This window comes from Sander lucioperca, chromosome 20, assembly GCF_008315115.2.
Source record: "Sander lucioperca isolate FBNREF2018 chromosome 20, SLUC_FBN_1.2, whole genome shotgun sequence".
In the NCBI taxonomy this organism is placed as follows: Eukaryota; Metazoa; Chordata; class Actinopteri; order Perciformes; family Percidae; genus Sander; species Sander lucioperca.
Window position 1 is genome coordinate 27,585,520 of NC_050192.1, and position 11,882 is coordinate 27,597,401.

At 46.0% G+C, this 11,882-nt stretch overlaps 1 protein-coding gene across 1 annotated transcript; it reads left to right on the forward strand.

Moving 5' to 3' along the window:
- Positions 1–3,474: 3,474 nt before the first annotated feature.
- LOC116035408 (probable cell division protein kinase ECU08_0230) lies at positions 3,475–4,365 on the forward strand. Its single transcript, XM_031278422.1, has one exon. The coding sequence runs from the start codon at positions 3,475–3,477 to the stop codon at positions 4,363–4,365; it is 891 nt and encodes a 296-aa protein (XP_031134282.1).
- The last annotated feature ends 7,517 nt before the right edge of the window (positions 4,366–11,882 follow it).

An 11,882-nucleotide genomic window follows, 5' to 3' on the forward strand; every position in this document is an offset into this window, starting at 1 on the left:
ATGATATCGTACTTTCTGGCGAGCATCTCACCTACCGTGTCGATAAACAGTGAGCACACTTGCGAACCGAGCTTCAGTTCCTCATCCTGGACGCTCTGTGTGTAATGCTCTAAAAAGCTTGCACATTTGACACCCTTGGCCAGACACGTGTCCTCTGTCCGCAGATAGTGAAATCACGAAGTACTCGTGCAGGGAGACTGGTTGTTGTTTCAAAGCTTGAGGCAACCACGCGGATGTGCAGCGCGTCACCTTTGTGCAAGTCAAGAGCTACAGCCGAGGTGTTCCAAACACACCATTTGTTCTTGATGCTCCCGCTGGTCATGTAGCATATAGCGGGAGGCCTTGGCGAACGGTCCTCTCCAAAAGTCAGCAGTCATCTCGCCTGCAGTCGAGACCTTTATTAGTCACGGTTGGATGTTTCACAACCCGTGGTGATACGTGTCCGGACTGTCATCCGCGGTTGGGTTTCAGCTGTGCTGAGACTCACTTACCTGTCACGGCAAAGCACCCAGAAAACCCGCCGTGGGAATTATAATAACTTACCCGTACCCGGGACAGAGCCAGTGGAAGTGCAGAATGGAAAAAAAATAAAATAAAAAAATAAAAAAAAGTAATAGAAATAGAAAGAAAGGTGTATGTGCATGTGCCCAAATGAAACACGTACAGTCATAATCACACGGTCATACTCACATCGTTACTGGATGACAAGAAGTGAGCATGGGAATCGCCCTTGTAACCCCTGTTGAATTTGTAGGTCCTGTTCTCTGGGTTACCGCAGACGTTTGCGGGTTTCTCCGTGGGTCTGAAAGAGGGTAGTTGTTGAAGCTCCTCCATGGCGCTCTCCACGCCCAATCTCAAAGTGGTGCACATGTGTTTGTTCTGAGCCTGTACCAGTACGTCGATGTCCAAGTGTAGGAGCACCGCGGCTAGTAACAGCCTCATCATCAAGCTTTTTCCACACTGCCTCGGAGCCAGGCACAGGGTGTAAGGGTTGGCGTAGCGAGAGAACACTCTCTCGACATGGTAAAAGTGACTTAGGGCAGGGTTGATGTGGTCATAGCTCTCCGAGCCCAGAGGGGTTAAGCCCAGTTTGTCCAGCAAAGCGTGCTTATACTTGAACAGAGCGTCGCCAAACTGCTTCCTAGTGACACCCAACACCACACCCCTGAAGAGCTCTAGCTGAAAGGGTTCCATCCTCATGCCCTTGACTTGGAAATATTCAAACACCCTGTATATCAGTCGGTCAAACCGGTACATGACAGAACCGGACATGTCCTTCACACCGTGAAGCTGTAGCCTGCGCATCCTAGCCTTGGCACCCTCGAGTCCAAGCTCCTTGATCAGTGCGGCCTGCGCCAGGCGGTCCGTCATCAGGCGATTATACTCTGTCAGTCTGTCATTCTCCATCTGCTCCCTTTCTCTGTTGCTGTCGTCCTTGGCGAGCCTGGTTCTCACACAGTCGACGGCCACGCCAACAGGCACGGACCTAGAGTTATCAATGGGATCTCGCAAGACGTGGCTGAGCAACCACAGGCCGTCCTCCGGGTTGGTGGACAGCGCTCGCAACCCCGTTGACGTGTTCCAAACAGAGGTCGACTGGAGCTCAGGAGACGACGACAGCATCGTATTGTGCCCCAGAGAATGCATCACAGACAGTTCCATGTGTCTCACGGAGAAGGAGCAAGAGAGCCCCTCGCGATCTACAGTAATGGAGTCCGTGTTACCGCTGAAGATTCACTTTAGATACTGTTGGCTTTACTCCGGGGTGCCCTGGCGCAACACCGATCGCCTGGGAAATAGGACGGGGCCGTTAACTGAACAAGAATTGCGCAACGTAAACCGAATGTTGATGGGACATGACATTAGTGAGCTGTGCAGCCAGGTGTGTTCCGTCGAAACAGCCGACCAGCAAGACATGAAAGCCTTCTGGTTGACCGCGGACGGGCGACTGGTCTACGTGGATCGACTCTCTGAAGACATCAAGTTCCGCTACCTCAGGCAGCAGAATCTGTGTGTGGCCCTGTCCTTGTGGACTAGCAACCTGGAGCTGTGCGGACAAACGATGAGGGCGTCAGGCTTGGCTCACGCCAACCTCATTAGAATATGCGGAGAGGCTACGAGTTTGAGCCAAGGTTTGTTCTACAACCTGTACGCCAAGTATCCTCTCCCAGTTGAAACAAACGGGGACCAGGGGGTCTCATTTCAGTTATATCGCGTGAACGAGAAGGACATTCACGCCAAGGAGATACAGAACGGCCAAGCGTTGCTCTTAGAGCTCGATCCTCTTTACACAGAATATTTCAGCTTCATCACAGAGCCCTCCAGGGTCTCCAAACTCAAGGAGCGGGTGAGGCTTCTTGATGCTCAGTGGTGGGTACAAGAGGAACTCCTGCAGTTGGAGTTTTCACAGAATCTGAAAAACAACTGGTTTACAAGAATGCTCACTAGAGTGGCCTTGTTTCTGACCATGTCGTGAGAGGGAATTAATGTGCACAAATAAAAAAAAATACAAAAAAAACCAAAAGACACAGCTCACAACAAAGCGCCGTGCATGGTTTTCCAGGACAGATAGAGCCTCTTAAAAACATCAATGTGCTAGGATGTTAGCCCGCGGTCAGATGACCGCATCAGTAGGATTAGCCAGCACTCGGATACACCAAGGCTTTATTAGGCTGCGCGGAGTGTACTCGCAGTACTACTAAACTGACCGCAAAAGACAAGGTACACATTAAAAAAAGTAAAATACTTAAACATTAACCTACTATCAGCGTGATCTGCGGGACACACGGAGTAAACTCGAGTGCGAAAATGATTCGAAATGAGTTAAGGAAAGGCATCAGGACCAAGATACGTGTCGATGAGGCTGAAATGCAACACTCGGCACAGGAATGGGCCGCACAGATTCTCTCGCAGAGGTTCTACAGGAAAGGCATGGCAGGAGGCCTTAAAGTGCGTAGAACGTCTCAACAATACAGTGCAGTTAGGAGATATGCTATTCAGGCATGTCGGATACCTAACCATAGGACCCGGGTGTGTGGCTGCATCACACGCGTTCTGACCCAGCCAATAAACCAAAGAAATACACAGTTGCGGAGCACCGGGTTAGAGACGAATGATACTTGTAAACCTACGTGAGAGGCTGCTTAGACTGCACTGCTACATTTGTGATGACAAAAAAAAACAAACCCAGATGTTGCTTGGTGTCTATGGTGTTCAGCGGCGTACCCCTAACAGCACTTTCCAGTTTTACAATGTGCACACTTGGACAATCAGCTGTGCTCGGACTTCCAGTGACGCTTGGACACACCGTCACAGCAGAACATGTTTATCCTCACCGTGCCACCTCCCGTCCACGCAAATGACCATATATAACATGCACCGTCCATGTCCACTGTTGGCTTGGGTTTTCGCAGAGCACACATGATCCTTGGTCAAGATCCTTTACGTAAGCATTGGGTGCGCAACACAACTAAAATGGCTTTCATGGACAATTACCTGCTAGGCGCAGTAATTGGCAACGGCGGCTATGGAACCGTATACAAAGCCACGTGTCTAAAGACTGGACAGGAGTTCGCCTTAAAATGTTACAAGCGCGGCGTAGAGTATGCGACCGTGAGGGAGTTATCCTGTCTCTCGGCACTACAGGGTCAGCCTCATGTGATCCAGATGCACGACTGTTTTATCCACAACGGAATGATGGCCATGCTCATGTCCTACGCACCCTACACGTTGGCGGATGTGATTCACAGTGGACTAGGCCGAGCACTAGAACCGATTCCATTGAGTTTCGTCGCTCGGATTTCAGTTGAGGTGGCTCACGCGCTGTCTTACATGCACGGACTGCACCTGGTCCACCGGGACCTGGCACCGGTCAACGTGCTGCTGACAGAAGATCTAACCGTAAAGGTGGCTGACATGGGCCTGTCTAGACATTCCTCTAAGTGGATGACCACACTTGTGGTCACGGAGCCGTACAGGGCCCCTGAATTGTTCGTTAAAGACAACTTCGCACAGTACACTTGTACCATAGACATGTGGAGCCTGGGGGTAATGATTGTTGACGCTGTGGAAGAGCGAGTGGTATTCTCGAAACCTGGGGTGTCCACGTACCAGATCATTGTAAATACCTTCTGCCCCAAAGACCACCCCAGTGCATCACCCACACCTTGGGACCCCAAGACGTTAATGCCCAAGGTGATGGCGTGTAAGCTAGTCAAAAGGATCGTCTTCCAGTTGCTGGCCTTTCGCCAGAACGAGAGCCTTTTGGCTCACGAGCTGCTAAAGGATACAGAATGGACTGGGGCTGCTCATATGACCGAAGATGACAGAGACCTGGTCAGAGACCGGATTGAGCGTCAGCAGTAGGAAGAATGACGAGACGAGCAATAGCATGAACATGATTACTTTATTTGCTATATGTGTGTACATGAGTCACAATGTGTATGTCTATAAATTGCCAATAAACATGGAAGCAACCTTGATCACAAATCTTGTCTCTTTTATGTATAGAGTTGACAGTTAGGATCAGCACTAGGTTTACAACCACATTGCCACAGGATAGTAGATGAATCAGGTAAAGCATCGGCGCGTGGTTGATCACATCGCCAGAATAAGCGTTGCCATTGCGAGGGGTGTCAGAATAGCGTGTGCTTCCAGCGTGGACCCGCAGATCCCCTCCACGATTCTTCGAAGGCCTCCCTGGCCTTGACAATGTCCCCTATAGCTTTAGAGGAGAGGCAAGAGTGAGCTGAAATACCATTACTGTCACTGTTTTTAAAATAAAAAGAGAGAGAGAGAGAGAGAGAGAGAGAGAGAGAGAGAGAGAGAGAGAGAGAGAGAGAGAGAGCGCGAGAGATACGAATCAAAGTGTAACTCACTGTCACTAATGTCAATCAGTTTCACGGATGTCTTGACATCCTCCAAGGTCTTCAGATCTGGCACAATGATGGCTGGGTTTATCGTGGTACTGGAACCTTCAGCTGCAAGTTGAACATCTGAACATGAGCTGTCAGCTCGTCCCTGTCTCTGATACATGAAATGTCGGTGTTGTTTACCACCGAGGCCAGCGAACACGGTCCCGTTGTTGAGCAAGAAACAGCCCGGGCTTAGAAGCGTTTCGCTCATCGTGTCATTCCACACTTCGATTAGACTCCACATTTGGTCATTGTCAGGTTCTATGTACAGCATAGAGATTCGAAGGACACCCCGGAGCGGGCCAATTAACGCCTCGTTGGTAGTGTTGTCAACATTAGCGGTATAGTAGAACACACCGCACGTGTCGGCCTTTGCACGCAGATTGAACCCCTCGGATCCTATGATGTAGTAACCTTCCTCGGTACACGTGAGAAAGCGAATGCTAACCTGGTAGCCCGGCGCGGTCTCTGTGAGCTCATATATGTGTTCACTAGCGTATACGGCGTGATCGTCTTTAAAGAAGGCCTGACTGGGGACATTCAGGTACCCGGGTAGTCTGACAGTGTCTCCCATTGTACCAGATACGGTAACGGGCTTGGCTCGCTCATCTGTTGGACTCTTTGCCCTTTTCAAAACACAACATTCAACTGTCATCGCCGCTACGTATAGCAGCCACATCACCATAGCAATGTACATTCCCATAGCGAGTGGTCTACACACAAGCGGGATATGGCTCTGGGTTTGTGATCTCTGATGAGAGTGGGAATGAGGCTTCTACAGCCGTAGAGCTCCTTATATACACGCTGAATCCACTTACCCCGGTTCAGCTCACTCCTCCTTAAGCCCTCTGAGATGTTATCCGACCTTTGCTCAACCACTAACAGACTGACAAACATGGGTGGCCTGTGAGTTTGCGGGGCCGGTGTTTTCTGACATTTTCTGTCTGCTCACAGATACATGTCCGACGGTGGCTGATAGTCCACGCGCAGCTGCGTGTCCAGCCCCCGGGACCTGGGAGAGCAATGTCATCTTGTGATAGTGTCTGGTAGTGGGGACCCAGTGAACCTTGTAAATGTGTGAGTTAAAAAAAAAACAACACAGTATGACAGACTGATAGGATATATGGTTTATTAGTCCAATTGTACAAGATGGTAACAAATGGCATATCTAATTGCCCAGTCACAGAGATTTAGGACACAAAGGGGATTTGAATAAATGGGCCAACAGCGCACTCAGTTTGTTTAACAGAAACTCACTGGTCAGCGAGTGGTATTCACGGACAAATGTAATGCCGCCGAGTGCTTTTGTCACATACTCACAGTGAGGCTTTCTCCTAAACTCTAACTCAGAGCTGTACTTTAGATGCAGACCCATAACACACTGAGCCATTGTGATGTACGTAACATGACCCTCAGCGTATACGAGATACTGATCCAATACAGAGTCCTCTTCTCGCTCGCCTGACAAGAGCGCGAGCTGCTTCGCCTCACTCGGCATGGCCGGCGTGTAACCGTCCAGAGCAGCGTGAGCGCTCCGCAGACACGAGTGGAGCGCAGGGTCCACGGCCCACTTGTCCACGCAGTCCGTGTTGCACAGCGATTCCCCGTTCACCACGTACACCTTGCCAAAACACTTGAGAAAGTGAGGTATCATCTCCGTTCTAGCCCCGGTGATCCCAATCAAGGGCTTGGGTATGTAACTGGAAGACACAAACAGTACGCCGAGTCGCTTGTGAGCACGCGGCCTTGGTAGAATCTTCAGTCTATCTGTTATGTACTGTGTGTATGCCTTGACGAGTTTGTCTTGGTCCAGAAGGGTTACGCGATTTCCCACACGAGGACTCCAGGTCTAATAAGTGGTCATAAGTAAAGTCTTTACCCACCATTACGGAACAGACCGTATGCGTCGAGCTTCTGTTTGCCCCCTCTAATGACTACATAATCCACAGAGAAGTCACCGTATACTCCTCTTGAGGTCGCCATACTATGTGTGTGTGTGTGTGTGTGTATGTGTGTGTATGTGTGTGGTGTATGTGTGTGTATCTGTGTGTGTGTGTGTGTGTGTGTGTATCTGTGTGTGTGTGTGTGTGTATCTGTGTGTGTGTGTGTGTGTATCTGTGTGTGTGTGTGGTGTGTGGTGTATCTGTGTGTGTGGTGTGTGTGTGTGTGTGTGTGTATCTGTGTGTGTGTGTGTGTGTGTGTATCTGTGTGTGTGTGTGGTTGTGTGTGTGTGTGTGTGTGTGTGTGTTGTGTGTGTGTGTGTGTGTGTGTATCTGTGTGTGTGTGTGTGTGTGTGTGTATCTGTGTGTGTGTGTGTGTATCTGTCGTGTTGTGTGTGTGTGTGTGTGTGTGTGTGTATCTGTGTGTGTGTGTGTGTGATTAGGATGCTGCAGTAAACACTGAGGTCATGTGGGCTGGTTGTTGTGATCTGAGTGTGATGCATCTTCTGCCTTACATTGTTTTTTTTTATCAAGTCTTCATTTGTGTCCCTTTGTTGTGTTTTTATCACTTCCTCACCCCTCTTTCTCAGATCACAGATGAAGTTGTTAAAAAGACAGAAAGAAGAAACCCAGCTGAATGTAACTGACCATGTGTTACTGCTGTACTTCTCCTGCCCTCTGCTGGCCAGACGAGGAGTCACATGGAGCTCTTTGACATTACAACGAACACCAAAAAGTCTCAAAGATTTAAAAAAAAAAAGGGGTCAATCAAACATTGAAAGGTTAAAAAACAGTTTTTAAAAATGTTTAAAAAAGTGTCTTTTACCATAAAGTTTTAGTTTCGGCCATAATTCCACCTTAAATAAATTCAAGACGTTTAAGGTGGTTAGTTTTCTGTCTCCTTGTTTACTGTTGTTGACACACACACGCACGCACGCACGCACGCACACACACACACACACACACGCTGCTCGCTGCCTGACGTTGTGTCAGAGGTTTTAACAGGAAGCCAGATGGATTCTGGGAAGTGAGGCTCAGAGAGAGAAAACAATCTGCAGAAGAAGAAAACTGAGAGACGAGTTGGTTCCCAAACTGACACAGATACTGTATTCATATACACATATATATATATATATATATATATACATATATATATATATATATATATATATATATATATATATATATATATATATACATACATACAAACTACTGGTCAAAAGTTTTAGAACACCCCAATTTTTCCAGGTTTTTATTGAAATTCATGCAGTTTAATGTCTTATTGTACTCTGAAATGAAAGAATGGAACAAATGAACAATTTAAGTTAAAAAAGAAATCATGGAATCAATTTATAAACCAAAATGTATTCTAAATTTTTGACTCATCAAAGTACCCCCCTTTGGCAGAAATAGCAGCTGAACACACTCGTGCCATTCTTTCTACAGTGGAAATCAAATATTCTTCAGAAAGTTCTTCCCAACTCTGTTGCAGAAGTTCTCATAAATGTGTGGCACTTGTAGGTTGCTTTGCTTTCACTTTTCTGTCCAGTTCATCCCAAACCAGCTTAATGGGGTTGAAGCATAGACTGTAAATAAGAATGGAGCAGCAGATCCCGTGTCTCTGGACGGAGACCAGTGAAGTCTCTTTCCCGGTGATGGCTGAGCGTTACTGAGCAGCCTCCAACTGAGCTTGAAGACGTAGATGTGACGTGAGCAACCTGTCTGAAAGTTGGAAGTCTTCTGGTAGCTGTGCCAAGAGAAATCTCAATCATTCCCAATCTAGCAGAGACGGAGAGCGTAGGTATATGTAAGGAGATAACATAGACACAGGCTAATTATTGATCACTAAAATGATAGTTAACATTAGGAATTAAACTTAAACAGCTAATGGAAGTCCAAACTGCCTGAGAGCTTCTCCTGTACTATACGGTAATTCCTCTACTATGAGACAGTAAGTCTCGTGGTTATGACCCAATCGTTAGCCTATTTTTATAAAAACGTCTGCTACGGAGCCATAACGTGAGCTACAAGGTAATGGAGCCTTTTATACATTGTCGTGTTTCTTTAGAAATAAACAATGGACAAATAGAGTCTTTAAACTCTTCAGATGTAAAGTTATTCTCTGTCAAAGTGACGTCAGAATGAATGGCAGTCAATGGGATGCTAACAGGAGGTGATGGCTTGGTAGCATCAAAATGGCGCCATAGGAGGTTAGAGCTCTGAAGCGAAGCTAACCCCCTTGGGTTTAAGTCTGGTGACTGTGCGGGCCACTCCATGTTTTTAAGCTTACCATCTTGTTCTTTTTTGCTAAGGTAGTTCTGGCGTAGCTTGGACTTATGTTTTGGGTCCTGATCTTGCTGTAGGATGAACCCCTGACCATACCAGAGAGTACTGCATGGTGCTGCAAAATGCTGTGGTAGCTGTTTTGGTTCAGGGTGCCTTTCACTCTGTACAAATCACCGACTGTGGATCCAGCAAAACAGCCCCAGACCATCACGCTTCCTCCTCCATGTTTGACAGTTGATAGTTGATGTCACACACTGAGGAACCATCCTTTCGCCTACTCGACGGCGTACAAAAATCTACAAAAAAAAAAATGAACTGAAGATTTCAAAAATCCTGCGTGATGAACTGAAGATTTCAAATTTTGATTCATCAGTCCATAGCACCTTCTTCCAGTCTTCAGTAGTCCATTGGCGATGTTTCTTGGCCCAGGTAATTCTCTTTACAGTTGAAACTGAGACTTGCTTATTACGACCACTATTAAGCTGAGCTTGAAGCTGTTGACTCTCAGAAACGTGTCTTCTGATTCTGCTGTGGCTTTGGGTCTGCCAGACCTCTTCCTGTCAGAGTTTCCCCACTTTCTAAGTGCCTTTTTTTTTTTTTTTTTATTTTAATTTGAGACAATACAAGAAACCACAAGTGATACAAGACATAAACATAACCAGACAGTCACATAAAGAAAAGAAAGAGAAGAAAAAATAAAATAAATAAAAAATAAATGTATATATATATATATATGTATAAAAAAAATAAAAAAATAACGCAGATTAATCCATTCCAGCCGTTCTAGCCACCATTGGACTGTAAAATGAAGGAGGGAGATGAGAATGTGCTGCCTGGATCATTAACTGGAACATTTACTTGTAAAAATCTTCCTGAATAGGGTTGGCTACCGAAATCTGGAGCCACTGATATGTCTGCTCTTCTCTCTGATGCTCTGAAACAGACGATACAGACAACACAAACACCGCTGCACGGGACGCTAGTTAACACTATACTCAACAGCAGCTAACGTTAGCCTACCGCTAGCTAGTTAACACTATACTCGACAGCAGCTAACGTTAGCCTACCGCTAGCTAGTTAACACTACACTCGACAGCAGCTAACATTAGCCTACCGCTAGCTAGTTAACACTACACTTGACAGCAGCTAACGTTAGCCTACCGCTAGCTAGTTAACACTACACTCGACAGCAGCTAACATTAGCCTACCGCTAGCTAGTTAACACTACACTTGACAGCAGCTAACGTTAGCCTACCGCTAGCTAGTTAACACTACACTCGACAGCAGCTAACATTAGCCTACCGCTAGCTAGTTAACACTATACTCAACAGCAGCTAACGTTAGCCTACCGCTAGCTAGTTAACACTATACTCGACAGCAGCTAACGTTAGCCTACCGCTAGCTAGTTAACACTACACTCGACAGCAGCTAACATTAGCCTACCGCTAGCTAGTTAACACTATACTCAACAGCAGCTAACGTTAGCCTACCGCTAGCTAGTTAACACTATACTCGACAGCAGCTAACGTTAGCCTACCGCTAGCTAGTTAACACTACACTCGACAGCAGCTAACATTAGCCTACCGCTAGCTAGTTAACACTATACTCAACAGCAGCTAATGTTAGCCTACCGCTAGCTAGTTAACACTACACTCGACAGCAGCTAACATTAGCCTACCGCTAGCTAGTTAACACTACACTCAACAGCAGCTAACGTTAGCCTACCGCTAGCTAGTTAACACTACACTCGACAGCAGCTAACGTTAGCCTACCGCTAGCTAGTTAACACTACACTCGACAGCAGCTAACGTTAGCCTACAGCTAGCTAGTTAACACTATACTCACCAGCAGCTAACGTTAGCCTACCGCTAGCTAGTTAACACTACACTCGACAGCAGCTAACGTTAGCCTACCGCTAGCTAGTTAACACTACACTCGACAGCAGCTAACGTTAGCCTACCGCTAGCTAGTAGCTGGATTAAAAACAGTTAAAATGCTGACAGCTAACTCTGAACGGTGTAAAGTGTGACTGTGTTTTACTGTAGAGGATTCAACACCAGGATGTAACAATCTGCCGTCGGAAAAACACAGACGGTGCGTTCAATGAAACTGGTAAACTACAGCCTCGTGGTACATTTTAAGTTATTATAAATGTCCTTTTTGCATCTGATGGTTGTTCGTCATTCAACAGCAATTTACTAGTGAAATAAGTTATTGTTGTTGTTATACATTATTATTAAATCATTTAATTTTGACCATATGGCCTTAGCAATAAACAAGCCGTTCTTTAATGTCACCGACTGTTGTTTAGTACCTTTGTTTTCTTTTCTTTTTTTACTTTCTTAAAGAGTATCGGTTCAGGCACCGTTAATTATGTATGCGATTAATTTCGATTAATTAATCACAGAGTATGTAATTAATTACATTATTTTTTTTAATCGACAGCCCTAATATATATACATACATACATACATACATACATACATATACACATATACATATATAGTTGCAGTGCAAAATTAAGTATTTCATGTGCTTTTTCAGTCACTTTTCAAATTCCTACCCCTATACACATTACTCTAGGCCATTCTTCTTTCAGGTATAAGTCTAAGTGCCTTTTGATGGTGAAGAATACTGTACTCACTGACACCTTGACTTTCTTCCCAATTTCTCTGTAGGAAAGACCAACATTCTTAAGTGTTATGATGGTCTGTCTCTCTTCCATTGTTAATTGCCTTTTTCC